This window comes from Chiloscyllium punctatum, chromosome 27, assembly GCF_047496795.1.
Source record: "Chiloscyllium punctatum isolate Juve2018m chromosome 27, sChiPun1.3, whole genome shotgun sequence".
In the NCBI taxonomy this organism is placed as follows: domain Eukaryota; kingdom Metazoa; phylum Chordata; class Chondrichthyes; order Orectolobiformes; family Hemiscylliidae; genus Chiloscyllium; species Chiloscyllium punctatum.
In genome coordinates, this window is record NC_092765.1 from 16,125,147 (window position 1) to 16,143,137 (window position 17,991).

General features: G+C 41.7%; 2 protein-coding genes across 4 annotated transcripts in view; one reads left to right on the forward strand and one right to left on the reverse strand.

Annotated features, from left to right (window-relative positions):
• Positions 1–8,134, reverse strand: part of LOC140453473 (mannosyl-oligosaccharide 1,2-alpha-mannosidase IA-like) — a 137,231-nt gene extending 129,097 nt beyond the window's left edge. The window contains exon 1 of the mRNA XM_072548177.1: positions 7,312–8,134. Within this exon, the coding sequence (XP_072404278.1) occupies positions 7,312–7,812 (501 nt within the window). The 5' untranslated portion in view covers positions 7,813–8,134. The remainder of the gene's footprint in view (positions 1–7,311) is intronic.
• The window catches only part of LOC140453474 (synaptotagmin-like protein 1), a 153,532-nt gene continuing 143,503 nt past the window's right edge, over positions 7,963–17,991 (forward strand). Inside the window, exons 1-2 of one of the 3 annotated variants that reach the window (XM_072548179.1) lie at positions 7,963–8,275; positions 15,921–16,025. The gene's annotated coding sequence lies outside the window, so the exon portion shown is untranslated. The remainder of the gene's footprint in view (positions 8,276–15,920; positions 16,026–17,991) is intronic. The other 2 variants (XM_072548182.1, XM_072548181.1) reach the window with 2 other exon arrangements.

Genomic DNA, 17,991 nt, shown 5'->3' on the forward strand with positions numbered 1-17,991 from the left:
TGGCTCAGTGGTTAGCACCGCTGCCACACAGTACCAGGGACCCAGGTTTGATTCCAGTCTTGGGTGAATGTGTGGAGTTTGCACATTCGCCCAGTGTCTGTGTGGTTTTCCTCTGATTTCCTCCCACAGTCCAAAGAATGTGCAGGTCAGGTGAACTGGCCATGCTAAATTTCCCATAGTGTTACGTGCATAAGTGAGAGGGAAATTGATCTGAGTGGGTTACTCTTCAAAATATTATCAGAAAAAGACAAAGTAGATAAAAATTTGCACTGGTTGGGCATTCTAGAACCAGGGACATATTCTGATAAATAGGATCAGGCTATTCAGGAGAGATGTTAGAACGCACTTCTATACATAAAGGGTGGGAGCTGTTTGGAATGCTCTTCCAAAAAATGGCAAAGGATACCAGATCAATTGTTAATTTTAAATTTAAGATAGATAATTTTGGTTAAGCAAAGATATTAAGGGATATGGGCCATAGGCAGGTACATGATGAGCCATGATCGTACTGAATGGCAGAAGAGGGTCAAGAGGCAGAATGGCCTACTCATTTTCCTATGTTACTATGTTCCAATGAATCATGAAAGAAAATCTTACAACATCACAAAATCTGGGAAACTGCCACACAAAAGCACAACTTAATTCCTGCTGAATTGGCAGCACTGGTGATCTAGTGGTTAAGATGTGGTGCTTTCATTGCTACTGCCAGGGTTTGATTCCCAGTCAGGATTTCAGGATGGCATGGTGGCTCAATGGTTAGCACTGCTGTCTCACAGCGCCAGGGACCCAGGTTTGATTCCAGTCTCGGATGACTATGTGGAGTTTGCACATTCTCCCTGCGTCAGCGTGGGTTTCCTCCCATAATCTAAAGTTGTGCAGGTGAGGTGAATTAGCCATGCTAAATTGCCCATAGTATTAGATACATCAGTCAGGGGTAAATGTTGGGTAGGGAAATAGATCTGGATAGGTTACTCTTCAGAGGGTCGATATGGACTTGTTGGGCCGAAGGGCCTGTTTTGTACTGTAGAGAATCTAATCTAAAGAGGACTTTAGTTGAGGAAGAACAAATCTGAAATAACGATGAGAAGGCTACATATGACAAAACTGTACCAAAGAAGACACTAAAGGTAAAAGGCTATACCAATAACACATTGGATTTCAATAAATAAAAACAAGTTTATGTGACTTCCTTTCCCACAGGAGAACTAGGTGACAACAAATGGATTCAACTAATCATTGAAGAGTTTATCAAGCCATAACTGCTTCCATCATCTGAACCCAAAATAAAGCCATACTACTGGAAAAGTATTGTGTGAAGACCCTTTTTATTTTTTGATTGAAGATTAAATTGGGAAAAGGACTGTTTTAAAAACCAAAGGATTTTCAAAGAAATTGTTACACTTTTTTTCCAAAAAGCACGGTTGACAAGTAATAGTGGTCAACATACTTCATGAAATGCACCCTGGAAAGATGAATAAAAATAAGACGCTTGAAAGCCAAGACTGACAGATACTTAATCAGTAAAGGAATCAAGGATAATAGCAAAAAGGCTGGAATGTGTCGTGCAGGGTTATCAGGTCAGTCATGATTTCTTTGAATGGCAGAGCAGTTTCAAAGGGCTGACTGACCTCTTTCTGATCCTACATTTTAGGGTCTTAAGGAGCCTCTCAAGCTTGCTCCATGATTCCAGTGATTATTATTGACCTCGGTCTCAAATCTATTTACCCGTCTTTTAACCATGTCTGTTAACACCCTCTCCGAAAAAAATCCATTTTCCTGCAACACCCATGTCCAGGAAAATACACATAACCAATGGACGGAGTGGGGAGTGAAAGAACCACAGGCATTGATTATTTTTCCCACACCAGTGATTAAATAGAGGTCAGAAGATGGTCAAATTTGAGTTATTAGTGAAAGACAAAAAGAACTAGTGAGAGAAATAAGTGAACTTTTTAAAAAATGCATCCAAAACCTAGATGTGGGAAACTCACAATATCACCTGTAGACAAAGAAGCAGAATTAACATTTCAGATTCACTGAAATAGGTACAGTAGCATAGTGTTTGTTTCTGAACGTGTTGTGTTGCCATAGTCTTACAAGACTATAGGGCTACTCTCTCAGTAAGCAGATAATTGGTGGTGACTTAACCTGAGGGCCACCATAACTTGATGCAAGGGGAGAGGTTGAGAAGAGAGTCCACCATGGTAACCTCAGCTAGTGATGGGAAATGAACCCACATTAAAATCTTACTACAGTAGTTCATGTATTTCAATTCAGTTTAAAGAATAAACCTAAATAAATAAGTTTGAAACAGAAAGGTGATATCAATAAAAGTGATCACTGAATTATCAAGATTATAATAAAAATCCAATTAATTCACTAAACTTCCTTTAGGGAAGTAAATTTATCAGGCCAGGCTAGGTCAGGATATTTGTGATTCCAGGACCATGATTTGGTTGATTACCAACTACCCTCTGATACAATACAGTTTAGAGCAAAGCCCCACACCCTGTCTTCTTCACTAACACCTGGTACTAATGTTGAAAGCACTGTTCCACAGAACAGTCACACAACAGCCAGAGATATTCACAGGATATCTATCAGCCATCATCTCAAAATCTTCCAACACATGCCTTGTGATGCCCTCACCCAAAGGAAGGTTTCATACCCATTTCTGTAGAAAATCAAAATTTGGATGCAGGTTTGCTTAGTGTCGACGGACTTGCTGGCCTCGTCCCGAAAATACTTACCAGATCACATGTCATTTAAAAACTGATGTCTGAGTTTCACAGACTATCTCAGGCCCTGCCAACGTAGTCCTGCCTTGCCAGAAGCTACCATGCAATTAAAAATCCAAAATGCCATCAGTTGAGGCCAATTCATCGGGGATCCAACTCCAAGATGATGAGTGGTTTTCAATTGCTTCTTGTGCTTTTGAGCTAATGGAGTCTGGGCAGGGTCTGGCTTTCAGAGGTCACCCATTGTTGTCATGTATACTAATGATTTGGAGGTGCCAGTGTTGGACTGGGGTGTACAAAGTTAAAAATCACAACACCAGGTTATAGTCCAACAGGTTTATTTGGGAGCACTAGCTTTCAGAGCGCTGCCCCTTCATTCTGTGTCTTAGAATCTTATACTCCACAACCACACGATGAAGGAGCAGCACTCCAAAAGCTAGAGTTTCCAAATAAATCTGTTGGACTATAACCTGGTGTTGTGTGCTTTTTAAATTATGTATACCAATGATTGCCTCCAGATTTGGGTATATGAAACCCACCACTACCCCACACCCCCCCCTGCACAAATCTAGTAGACAAGTCGCCACCCAGTTTTCTTACCTACTGGGAAGACAGGAAATGGTGGCAATGGCAATTTGAGGCTCAAAAGTCATCCCAAATTGACCTTCTCATGTAGCTTTTCATGGTGCGGTCACCACCTCTGGGACCGGTGAGGGAAAGGCTGAGGGTGATGAGAAGTGTGGAGAATGGATTGGAGAAGCTGATATTGTTCTGCTCAGAGATTAGAGATTAGATTAAGAAATGCAAAATCTTGATAGATGTAGACAAAAGTAGAGATAAAGTGAAATTGTTCCTACTCGTGGATGGGTCGAAAATAAGAGGACATAGACCTAAGATGGAAAAGTCCCAAAGATAATGGAAAGTTTTCCAATGCAGTGAATGGTTATACCTTTCCAAAGGGAATTAGATCAGCGCTTGAAGGGCAGAGATTTGCAGAGCTGTAGGGAAAAGGCAGGGAATGTGACCAGTTAGGCTGCTTTTACAACTTGCTGGTCACCCTAGTATAGGAAAGATATTATCAAATTGGACAAGATGCAGAAAAGATTTACAAGGATGTTACCAGGACTGAAGAATTTGAGTTATTAAGACAGGCTGGCTTGGACATTGTTTTCCCAATGGAGCATAGAAGGTTGAGGGATGACCTTATAGAGGTTTATAAAATCATGAGGGGCATACATAAAGTGAATAGCAAAGGTCTTTTCTCTAGGGTTGGGGAGTTCAAAACTAGAGAGCATGCGTTTAAGGTGAGAGGAGAAAGATTCAAAAGGGACCCGAGGGGCAATGTTTTCCAGCTAGAGGGAGGTGCTTGAATGGAATGAGCTGTCAGAGGAAGTCGTGAATGAAGAGAGAGTTATAACATTTAAAAGACATTTGGATAGGTACACAAGTAGGAAAGGTTTAGAGAGTTACGTGCCAAGTGCAGGCAAATGGGACTAATTTAATTTGTGAAGCTGGGTCAGCAAGCGAGTTGGACCGAAAGGTCTGTTTCCATGCTGTATGACTCTATGACTCTACAAGCGAGACAGGAGTAAGGGTATGGTAGTACAGTCCTGTGGGTGCAGCCTTGTATATTCATAGCTTGCAAAATTTTATGCCTTCAGGTTAAACCTCCTTTTTATTAACACCTATCACTCTCCCTCAGTACACCTCCACATTGAGCATCACCTGGAAGATAACCGGAAACAAGGACACAATATATTTGAATGGAGAAAAGTCAATGTCGATCACATAAAATGGCTTAACAGAGCCACTGACATAGTTGGCAGACAACGACAAAACACAGCTGTCATTAACACACTTCAGATCAGCCTTGAGACTGAACCCACCAAAAGCAACTGGCCTTGATGGAGTCCCCAGTCAAGCACTAAGATCCTCCACAAACATGTGGCCAAATTCAGCTGAAACTCCATTTACAATTACCACCGTAGTGGGTTGGATCTCAAAAAACAATGAGACAGAGTATAGGGAAAGGGATATAGAGAGCTTGGTGGCATGGCGTAAAGACACTCTCTCCCTCAATGTCAGCAAAACAACATTGCTGGTCACTAACTTCAGGAAGTGGAGTGAGGACATGCCCGTCTGCATCAATGGTGCTGATATGGAGGTGGTCGAGAGCTTCAAATGCCTCGGAGTAAATATCCCCAACAATCTGTCTTGGTCCTTCATGTCAATGCTACAGTTAAGAAAGCAGACCAACGCCTCTACTTCCTGAGAAGGCTAAGAAAATTCAGCATGTCCACAAAGACCTTTATTAATGCATCATGGAAAGCATCCTATCTAGATGCATCACAGCTTGGTATGGCAACTGCTCTGCCCAAGACGGCAAAAGGTTACAGACAGTTGTGAAGCATCCTAGCTCATCATGAAAACCAGTCTTCCTTCCATTGACTCCATCTACAGTTCCTGGTGCCTGGGAAATCCGTCAATATAATCAGTGACCCCTCCCTTCCAGTTAGACTCTCTTCCATCAGGCAGAAGATACATAGATATTTTCAAACTTAACATATTCAAGAATAGCTTCCTCTATGCAATTATCAGCCTTATCAATTTACCTCTCATTATTAGAATTGCTCTTTCAATGCACCTTCTCTGTAGCTGTAACATCCTGTTCTATTACCCTGATATACTTTTGTAAAGTATAATGTATCTGATTAGCACGCAAAACAATACTTTTCACTAAATTGTCACATATACCGAGATAATAAACCAAATCAACAATTCACGTCTGATCTAATAGAAGGGAATGATTTATTTGATCTCATCCTTAATCTACTTGTTGCAGATGTATCTGTTTATAACATCATTGGAAGGTATGGTCATCACACTGTCCCATGAAGATCATGCAAAGATGAAAGCTGTGTTAATACATATAAATCACAATGTTTAGGATTGGATTTCAAACTACTGCTCACTTTTGTGAAGCATTTTTTAAAAGAAAAACTTGATAAGTTATGAATAAAACAAAGAAATGTGGATGCGAGAAATTTGAAACAAAAACAGTAATTAGTAGAGAAATTCAGCTGGTCTGGAAGCATCTGTGGAGTGAAAACAAAGTTAATTGTTCATCTCCAGTGACACTTCTTCAGAACCTTTTTTGAACCAGATTAGCCAGTCCTTCTGGAACACCTATCTAATCCAGTAAATGTCATCAGATAGCAAGAAACCCTGAAATGTTCATGGAAGTTTGTTAGTACTGTGTGGGTTTACAACTAGGTGTGTGAAAATTAAGGACCATTTGATTGTTTTTGGCCCGGATAATCAAGGATTGATTATAGTTTAGGAGAAGGTTATTCCAACCAATAATAAAAGCTATATATAACAGAAACTGTGAAGTAAAACAACTAGCATTTTGGCACTGTTTTTGAATGTTTTTGTATTATTATTCCATTTGTTTGTTTCTTTTCCCAATTGGAAACAAATTGATGTTCCCAGTTTGTTATATCCAATTATCCCTATTGAAGTATCAACACTAATCTGATACAGCTTCCCAATACAAAACTCTGAACCATTTGTAAAGGGTGAGAATAGGAGTTGAGACATCATGTTGTGGCTGTACAGGACACTAGTGAGGCTACTTTTCGAATGGTCTATGCAGTTCTGGTCTCCTTGCTATTGGAAAAGGTGGTGTTAAACTTGAAACGGTTCAGAAAAGATTTTTAAGAATGTTGCCAGGATTCGAGGGTTTGAGCCACAGTGAGAGGCTGAGGTATTTTTTTCCCCAGAGCAGAGACTGAGGGGGTGATCTTATTTTGGGTCATAAAAATCATGACAGCATGAATAGAGTGAATAGCCAAGGTCTTTTTCCCAGGGTAGGTGAGTCCAAAGCTAAATGGCATCGGTTTAAAGTGAGAAGGGAAAGGTCTAAAATGGACCTGTGGGGCAACGTTTTCATGCAAAGGGTGGTGCATGCAAGGAACAAGCTGCCTTGTTGTGGCGAAGGTGGTACAGTTACGACATTTAAAAGGCATCTATGGGTATAAGAATAGAAAGGGATGAGGGATTTGGGTCAAATACTGGAAAATGGGACTAGGTCAGACAGGGTCGTCAAACTACAAGTTTGACTAAAGGGTCTGTTTCCACACTGTAACTCTACGACATCCAAAGTTCCAGAACTAGCTGGATAGTAAATACAATCCAAAAGGAGTTGAAGAGTGTGGTGCTGGAAAAGCACAGCCAGTCAGGCAGCATCCGAGGAGCAGGACAGTCGATGTTTCTGCATTCCTGATGAAGAGCTTATGATCGAAACGTCGACTCTCCTGCTCCTCGATGTTGCCTGACCGGCTGTGCTTTTCCAGTAGCACACTCTTCGACTCTGGTGTCCAGCATCTGCAGTCCTCACTTTCTCCGAGTTAATTAGAATCCAATGTGAGCCGACTCAGCGTATAACCTCGATCTAAATTGATAGCCAACTAAAATTTCAGGGGAATTTATTTTTGAACGGTAGTTTGGTTAGCCACTCTGTCCCTGTTCACTTTTAGTTCCGATTTAGGGTTGGGATAAGATCAATTCTCACCTCTTTGACTTTCTCCCGGTGGCTCCTCACGTCTTGATCTGCCAGCTCTGTTCCTGCCTCCGGTAGTGGCTGATAGCGGATGTTGCTGGCATCCAGTACCTCTGCCCCGTTCTCTGAATCCCGAAGGCTATGCTGTCTTTCCGTTACCTCCCGACGGATCTGCGGCGATACCGACTCTTTGCCGAATTTTTCCTTCTGTTTTCGCCGAGCGGGACCAACGTGCGTTTCCGTCTGCCTGTACCGGGAGCCCGCAGCGGCCCCCGACCCCGCTCCCACAGCCATCCCCAGTCCACTCCCTGCACTGTCCGTACGCTGCGGCTCGGAGGGCAACAAGAAGAAGCGACGGATGCGAACGGAATCCGGCAGAAAGAATATGGCCCCGAAGCACACGGTGACCAAGGCACTGAGCAGGATCAGGAAGACGAACCGCCTGGAGAGGCGAACACCCCCGAAGCGACCGCCCAGCCCCAGCCCGGACCCTGAACACAGCTTTCGGATCATCAGCACAACAAGGCAACGACTGAGAGCGAGGGTGGGTCCCAAACCACAACGGGATCTTCTTCAAAGACAACCCCTTTCAAATAAAAAATGAACTGCCTTCACACCAGCCTCGACCCGTTTCCCCCACCCACCCCCCTCTCTGAGTGTGAGAGACTCGGTACTGCTCTCCAGATGCACAGTCCCGCTCTCCCCTCGCGCGCTCTGCTGTCTCGCTAGTGACCGTTGGCCTCAGTCGGCTCGCGCCGTGTTTTTCTCCCGTCACAATCCCGCACACACGGCGCCGGAAATCCCGCCTCCATCATTTGTCACCATTGTTGTCAGTTCAGATAATATACAGTCAGTCGAGCAGATCACGGAAATGTAGTCAGGCACCCGGAAAAATAAATCTGAGGTGCCACTGCTTTTCGTAACTACCGGGCTGGAGTATAAACGGAAGGAAACGTTAACGTGGCCATACGCGGCGGTAAGAAAACAGCAGTGTTTCACAAAAAGTGGGAAAGAGGCGAGAAGTCGCAAGAATGAAACGAGAGAAAAGGACGGGGCGGAGACAAAAGGGACACGATCCCTTTCCGAAACCTTGAACGTGCTTAGTTGGTTGAGCTGCTCTAGCTTAAATAATAAAACAAATAACTGCAGGTGCTGGAGATCTGAAATATAAATAGAAATTGCTGGAGAAATTCAGCGGGTCTGGCAGCATCTGTGGAGAGAAAATAGAGTCAGCTTTTCGAGTCCAGTGACCCTTCTTAAGAACTGCTCTTGCTTGGGTGTGTGTATATATGAAGGTAGAGTATCGCCAGTAAATATATATATCAAAGGCAGAGTATTGCCAGTAATGCTACTGTTCCTGTTCTCACACGTTCTGGTGTCTCCTACGGATATAGACTTGCCCCATACCCCACCTCCAATTTTCATCTGCATTCAGCAATTTGGCAACACAATTACACAGCTTTTACATGCCTGCTGATGATCCTAAACTCTACCTCATCAGCCTACTTGCCCAATTTACCAATGGTCTGTTTGGCTGAATGAAACGATTCACAACTTTTGAAATCATATTTGACCCCAACATGAGCTTCCAAATACACATTTGTGACATCTGCATTCTGTAGAGACCGTTCCCTCTACGATTTCCTCATTAGATAAAAACAATGACTGCAGCTGCTGGAAACCAGATTCTGGATTAGTGGTGCTGAAAGAGCACAGCAGTTCAGCCTGAACTGCTGTGCTCTTCCAGCACCACTAATCCAGATTTCCTCATTAGGTCTACAGTCCCCACCAGCCCCCCTCCACACTTGGCACCTTCCCCTGCCTCCGTAAGATGTGCAAAACCTACACCCACACCTCCCTCCCCCCTCACCTCTGCCCAGGGTCTCAAAGGATCATTTCAAATCTTGTAGAGATTGACTTGCATATCTTTGAACCTCATTTATTACATCCATTGCTCTCGATATGGTCTCTTCTACATCAGAGAGACTGAGCGCAAACTCACAGAACAGTTCAGGGAACATCTCTGGTCCATACGCATCAAGCAACCCAACCTTCCTGTAGCCATCCATTTCGACTCCCCTTTCCACTTCACTGATGACATGTTCATTCTGGGCCTCCTCCACCACCTAAACAAAGCCACCTGTAAACTGGTGAAGGAACACCCCATCTTCGATATCGGGAGCCTACCACCACCTAGTGTCAACACTGAATTCACCAGTTTCCAAATCTCTCCTCCTCCCCCCACCCCATCCTAGATCCAACCTTCTGACTAAGCTCCACCCTCTTGACCTGACCTACCTGTCCGTCTTCCTTCCCACCTACCTGCTCCACACTTCCCACCGACCTATCACAATCACCTTCTACCCACCTACCTACCTTTGCCCACCTACCTTTCACCTAGCTCCACCCCAATTTCTCAGCCCTCTTCTTCATCCCCAGTCCTATGCCCAAAACGCCCACTCTTCCTCATCAGATGCTGCCTAATCTGCTGTGCTATTTCCAGCGCCACGCTTCATTGATTCTGACTTCTCCAGCATCTGCAGTTCTCGCCATCTCCTCATTGCCATGACTGCCTATTTCCACCTTCAAATCAACATCTAATTTCTCCTGCTTTCAAGTCATCTGCTGCTGAAACCTTCATCTATGCCTTTCAGGCCTCAAGACTTGACTGTTTCAATGTACTTCGAGTCAAGCTTCCACATTCTACTCCTTAGAAACTTGAGATCCCCACATCTGTGTATTTATATCAAGACCTTTTTCACTTATTACTCCAGTGCTTACTGACCTACATAAAATCAAACCATAATTCTTATTCCTCCATTGCTTTTCCCTCCCCTGACTTTATTATTTCCTCCAAATGCAGAGCCCTCCAAAATACCTGCATTCCTATGATTGCCTCAGACCTAATCTCTGAAATTTCTAAATCTCTGCACAACTCTTGCCTTCTTTATAAATCACTTTAAAACCTATCTTATTATGACACAAGAATAGCAAGCCAAACAAAATCTGCCTCACTATCACTGGATTTGCAACAGAGTGAAATTAAAATATACAATGATCCTCAAAATTGCTCAGTTGCCAGCTTTTGCAAATAACACATCTTGGACAACAAGTTTAGAACAAACAAAAGCTAATGATTTATTATTAGTGGAGGAGGCTGGTAAAATTACAACATTTAAACGGCATCTGGATGGGTATATGAATAGGAAGGGTTTAGTGCTGGCAAATGAGACAAGATTAGTTTAGGATATCTGGTCGGCATAGATGAGTTGGGTCTGTTTCCGTGCTGTACACCTCTATGATTCTAATAATGAAATTTTAACAGAATACAGATAAACATCAAGGCAACAAGATAATATTGACAGTCTGAAGCACAATCTTCTTTAGTCATAATCCTTACAAATATACACCATAAAGGGTTTTTTTCAAAAAGCCAATAAATAATTATAATTTGCCAGTTCAATCAAATATGCACTGCACATGGACTGCAGTGGTTCAAGAAGGGAGCTTATCACCACTTTCACAAAAGCAACTAGGGATGAATAAAAAAATGGTAACCAGCCAATAATGCCCACATCCCGTGAGTGAATAGAAAAACAAGTTTTAAATTATTGGTACAAGGCTTTCACAAAATCCTTGGGTAATAGGTTGTTGACAGGTAAGTAGAACTGTATACCTTGCCTGGGTTCACCAGTCACCAGTCAATGCAGTTTCAGCAGACCTCTAGCAATATTTATGTACTTCTTACAGACTGGGATTCTTTTCTCAGAATATTCAACAATTCAATGACTGAAGAGAAACTAGAACAAAACCAATCAGCACCATCTCTGGAAGTCTCAAAAAAAAAATCACACTGCTAACTGCCAACTTAGCCACAACTGGTTTGGTCTCGATTGACTAACATCCAACCGCTACCAGCCATGAGCATAACAATAATTCAGTGCCTATTCATCCTTGGATCAATAATTAAGTTGCATTAATGTTTTAGGTTAGTTCCTAACAGATAACATCTGCCTTTGTTCACTCCTTTTTAAACAAGCTTCTGTTCAAAGTTAAAAATTTAATTCTCAACTTTAACTCACAGTTCCAAACCAAAAAGATCATAAGAAATAAGAACAGGATAGACTGTTCAGCCCCTAATGTCCTATTGTTGCCTTATGTAGTTTGGTATTGAAATTTGCTTTATGACACACCTGTGAAATGCTTTGAAATGCAGTATTACATAAAAAGGTTAAAAATCACACAACACCAGGTTATAGTCCAACAGGTTTAATTGGAAGCACACTAGCTTTCAGAGCACCGCTCCTTCATCGGGTGATAGTGGAGGATACAATTTTAAGGCACAGAATTTATAGCAAAAATTTACAGTGTGATGTAACTGAAATTATACATTGAAAAATACATTGATTGTCTGTTGAGACTGAACAGATAATCAAGGTATTTTTCAATGTATAATTTCAGTTACATCACACTATAAATTTTTGCTATAAATTCTGTGCTTTAGAATTGTGTCCACCACTATCACCTGATGAAGGAGCGGCGATCTGAAAGCTAGTGTGCTTCCAATTAAACCTGTTGGACTACAACCTGGTGTTGTGTGATTTTTAACTTTGTACACCCCAGTCCAACACCGGCATCTCCAAATCATACATAAAAGGTGCTATATAAATATAAATTAATATCGAGGGAAGTAACAAGGAAGATCGAAATGCTTTGGAGGATATTATTGAACTTCCTAACCCCAGACATTGATCTACACATTCCCTGGATTCTTTACCTTGTGATACATTTATCAGACAGTTGTTTCGAAAGGAATATCTTCAAGCCTTTCATCTTTTTATTTTGTCCAGGGACTTGAGTTGATAGTTTCCCGTTGCTTTCTTTGTGACAGTGCCTCATTTATGTTCCAACCATTCAGCAATCTTTCCTTGAGTATTACTTGTTTGTGATCATTTGAAATTTGACAGCCTTGAGTTTGGCCAGATGAGTGTAGCACAAAAGGTGGAAGATTGTATAAAGTGTAAATCTGACACTTGCAAGACCAAGCAGCCTATTTTCTTGTTGTAAATGCTATCAAAAGACCTAAAATACTAATTAATTTCAGAACTGCAATGAATTGAAACCTATAGCCTATCCTTGCCAGACCCGATTGTGGTTAACTACTTTGGCCTATTAAGTGGATTTTAGATTCTATTGCATGAGTGAATGCTTAATAAACAATGACCAGAGACTTCAAAATTTAAAAACCTTACTGACAGAAGGAGTAGGAGGAAACATTTAATTATCAGTTGAAAGAAACGTTGCTCCAACAGCACAGATATTAGTACGAGAGCTCATATTTATTGCCAAACACGTCCAAAATAATAGGTGTTCAATTAACATTCAAATCCTGTTGCAATTTATTCCATTTAGCTTTGCAGTTTGCTACCTTCAATAGCTTTGTATAATTGGGAAGTTTAAGTAACTGCACTTTGGTAAGGCAAATCAGGGCAGGACTTCTGCAGTTAATGGTAGGGCCCTGGGGAGTGTTGCCAAGCAAACAGATTTTGGGGTGCAGGTTCATATTTCCTTGAAAGTGGAGTTGCAGATAGACAGGGTAATGAAGAAGGCATTTGGTATGTTTGCCTGTATTGGTCAATGTATAGAAGTTGGGAGGTTATGTTGTGGCTGTACAGGACATTAGTTAAGCCGCATTCAGAATACTGTGTTCAATTCTAATCTTCCTTCTATAGGAAAGATGTTGCAAAACTTGAGAGGATTCAGAGAAGATTTAAGGATGTTGGCAGGTGTAAGAGTGTAACTGCGTTCCCCCCCCCCCCCCCCCCAAAAGACTGGGGACAAAGACTCAGGAGACAGGCAGGATTCAATCAAGTGGCAGACTTTTATTCAAGCAAAAATTGGTTAATGCACGGAGAGGTCCAAAGGATCTTCCCCAAATCTGGCCTTGATGAGAGAATGTGACTATTCACTTACTGTTTGGCTCAGGTTGAAATGGTCACTATGTCCTTCCCCCTTATTCCATACACCCAATCCTCTGAAACACCTAATCAATGATGACCATTGATATGGAAAGCCCCAGGTTTCCATGCTCTTTTGGTGTTTAACAGACATTGTAATCTCTAGGCCTTAGGATCTTTCTATGCATCCTATTAATTTGCATTCCAAAGTTCCTGGTTATACTCAAGTGTGTTCCAGACTTACTTATCTCTAAGAACTGCTTGAAATCTGTTTTTCATTGTATTCCATGTGCTATTTCTCTCAAATTCGTATATTTTCCCATTGTCCTAATTATGTACATATAAAAATACAAAAATGGTTAATTTTAAATAACTCATAAGATTTGTAATATTAATTTGTTATAAAGTTAGTTATAAAGTTCAAGGTTTGAGTAAAGATTTATAGCTTGGGTGTCGGTTGTTGTGGTTGTGGGTATATTTGCCAAGCTGGGAAGTTGATTTGCAGAGGTTTTGTTGCTTGTCTAGATGACATCTTCAGTGCTTTGGAGCTTCCTGTGAAGCACTGCTGTACTGTGTCTTCTGAAATTTATTTGATTCCATTTCTGCTGCTTCCGGTTGCTGTTTCCTGTTGTTGTTGTAGTGGCCGGTATAATGGGTCTAGGTCTATGTGCTTGTTGATTGATTTCGTAGATGAGTGCTATGCTTCTAAGAATTCTCTGGCTGTTTTCTATTTGGCTTGCCCTATGATCATTATGTTGTTCCAGTCAAATTTGTGGTCTCTGTATTCTGTGTGTATGACTCCTAGAGACAGCTGGTCGTGGGGTTTAGTGGCTAGTTGTTGTTTGTGGATGCAGATTGTTACTTGTCTGGCTGTTTGCCCTATATTGTGTTTCGTGCAATCTTTGTATGGAACCTTGTAAATTACATTAGTCTTGCTCAGACAACAACTCACCAGGACAAAAGACCCTTTACCCATCATGTGCATGTTTGTCAGTTTATGGGCTGTGCCAGTGGTCAGGAAGCTTGGCTGTCAGCTCCAAGACGTTTCTCTATGTAAGGTAGCATGGCTAGTGAGTTAGGTTGTGGCATGTCCTGGTCACATATTCGTCTCGAAGGCATTTGCGGATGAAGTTGCAGGTCTTCTTCTTCTTCGTCATTGAACAGGGTGGTAATGCAGCCTCTCTTGTGTGTGTTTGATTAGATTAGATTCCCTACAGTTATGGGAATAAGTCCTTCAGCCCAACAAGTCCACACCGACCCCAAGGAGAGCAACCCACCCAGACCCATTCCCCACATTTACCCCTGACTCATGCACCTAACATAATGGGCAATTTAGCATGGCCAATTCACCTGACCTGCACATCTTTGGATTGAGAGGGGAAACCGGAGCATCTGGAGGAAACCCATGCAGACACGGGGAGAATGTACAGACTCCACACAGACAGTCACCTGAGGCTGGAATCGAATCCTGGTCCCTGGCAATGCGTGGCAGCAGTGCTAATCACTAGTCACCATACCACCACTCATTTGAATGGTTGCTGTTGTAATTCAGGTCCTGCTCGATGTGTGTGGTTTTCCTGTACACTTTTATGGTGCATTCACCATTCTGAGTTCTTTGTACCATCTCGTCCAAGAATGGTAGTCAACTGTTGGTTTCCTCCTCTCACGTAAATCTGATCTCTGAGTATGTTGTTGACGATCCAGTGTGTGTTATCAATTTCTGTGCTCTTAATGATAACAAAAATGTCATCTACATGTCTGATCCAGAGTTTGGGTTGGATTTGTGGTAGGACTGTTTGTTCCAATCTTTGCATCACTGCTTCTGCTATGAGCCCAGAGATGGGTGAGCTCTTAGGAGTTCCATTGATCTGTTCATATATTTGCATGTTGAGTGTGAAGTGTGTCTTCAAGCCCAGGTCTAGAACTTTGAGTATGCAGTCCTTGTTGATAAGTTCCCCATCATGTCGTCATGATATGGAGATGCCGGTGTTGGACTGGGGTGTACAAAGTTAAAAATCACACAACATCTGGTTATAGTCCAACAGGTTTAAATGACAACTGGTGAAGGTACAACACAAAACTACTTGCATTAGAAGCACCCATGCAAACGCACAATAAATTGATCAGGTCTAAGCTGTTCCAGTCCTGCTGTATCATCTAGTCAGTGTTATACAGCATGGACACAGACCCTTCGGTCCAATCAGTCCACGCCAACCATGTTCTCAAACTAAACTAGTCCCACCTACTTGCGTTTTGCCTATTTTCCTTCAATCTTTTCCCATTCATGAACTTATTCAAATATCTTTTAAATATTATAACTGTACCTGCATCCACCATTTGTTCTGGCAGTTCATTCCACATACAAATCACTTTCTGTGTATAGAAGTTGTCCTCATGTCCTTGTCAAATCTTTCTCTTCCACCTTAAACATATGCCCCCTAGTTTTAAACTACCCCACCCTTGAGGAAAAGACTCCTGTGATTCATCTTGCCTAAGCTCCTCATAAACCTCAACAAGGTCACCCCCGCCAAACCTCTTAGGTTTCAGTGAAAAACGTCCCAGCCTTTCCAGTCTATTTTTATATCTCAAACCCTCCATTCCTAGTAACATTCTGGTAAGTTTTTTCTCAACCCTTCCAGTTTAATAATATCCTTTCTATAACAGGACAATGAAAACTGCACACAGTACTCCAAAGGAGGCCTCACCAACACACTGTACAACCTCGACCTGACGTCCCAACTCTTACACTCAGAGGTCTGAGCAAGGAAGGCAAGTGTGCTATACACCTTCTTCACTACCCTGTCTATCTCTCTTGCAAATTTCAAAGAATTACACAGTTGAATTCCTTGGTTTCTCTGTTCTACGACACGACCCAAGGCCTTACCATTAATTGTATAAGTTCTGATCGTGTTTGTGTTACTAAAATGCAATATCTCACATTTATCCAAATTAAACTCCATCTTCCTCAGCCAACTGACCCAATTGATCAAGATCTCTTTGAAATCTTAGATAAAACTTTCTTCACTGTCCATTATACCGATAATTTTGGTGCCTTCTACAAACTTACCAACCATACCTTCAATATCCAAGTAATTTATATAAGTTACAAACAAAAGTGGACCTAATACAATCCCTGTGGAACATCACTGGTCACAGGCCTCCAGTCCAAAAAAAAAACAACTGTCCACCACCATACTCTGTCTTCTAAAGCCAATTTTGTATACAATGGGCAAGTTCACCCTGAATTCTATGTGATCTAGCTTTACTAATTAGTCTACCATGTGGTACCTTTACAAAGGATTTTCTGAAGTATCCAGTCAGGAACAGTGGTGAAGAATTAAACAATAAACCAGAGCAGGATTATCCAAATTATTTCCATTCAACACATTAGTGCAAAAGACAAGACTGAAGCATTTGCATCAATGTTCACAATTATAGGTCAAAAGGGGAGATGTTCACTGATGATTTCACAGTTTTCAGCACCATCCACTCAGATACTGATGCAGCCTGTGTCAACTTTCAGCAAAACCTGGACAACATCCAGCCTTGGGCTGATAAGTGGCAAATAGCATTTGTACTACATAAGTGCCAGGTAATGAGTATCTCAAACAAGAGAGAATCCAATCATCTCCCATGACAATCAATGGCACTTGAATACCATCACTGAATCCCCACTTTAACATCTTGGGGGGTTACCATTGATCATAAACTGAACTGAATCAACTATATAAATATTATGGTTACAAGAGCAAGGCAGAGATTATGAATTCTATGTAAGTGACTCATCTGTCTCCCCATTGCCTCCTCATCATCTATATTTAGGAGTTTAATAGGATATTCTCCACTTGCCTGGATGGGTGCAGCTTCAATAACACTCAAGATGATTGTCACCATCCAAGACAAACCAGCCTGCTTGATTAACATTCCGTTCATCACTTTCAACATTCACTCCCTGTACCAATGACATAAAATGGCATGAGAAAGTTCCATCTAAAGTTGCTCTGCATCAACCCAGTGATTCTTTTGACAGCACCTTTCAAACCCACAACATCAAATATCCAGAAAAACAAAAGCAGCAGACATGTGGGAACACTATCAACTCCAATTTCCCTCCAAGCCTCACATCTTCCTGACTTGGAATTATATCACTACCAGTCACTGTTACTGGGTCAAAATCCAGAAATTCCTTTCTCAGCAAAGCCATGAGTGAGTGGATCTACATCTCAGGGACTGCAGCACTTCAAGAAGGCAACTCACTCCCATTTTCTCAAGGCAACTGAGGATAAACAATAAATTCTAGACTAGCCAGCAATACTCTCATCCCATGAATGAATAAAATGAAATCAGTGTCATTACCATCTTTGAATCCCCACTAACACCACCCTGGGGGTTACCATTAGCTTAACTGGACCAGCCATATTAATACTGTGGCAACAAGAGCAGGTTTGAGGCTGGGAATTCAGTGGAAAGTAACTCACCTCTTTACTTCCAGCCCCCATCTCCACCAAAAAAAGCATAGCAACCATTTACAAGGCACTAGTCAGAAATATCATGGAATACCCTCTAGCTACCTAAATAAGTATAGCTCCAATAATAATCAAGAAGCTGAATACCATCAAGGACAAAGCAAACCACATGATTGGCACTATGTCTTAAATATTCCCTCCATCCATTGTGGCAACAGCATATACCAAATACAAGTTGCATTGCAGCAACTCACAAAGGGTACTTTATC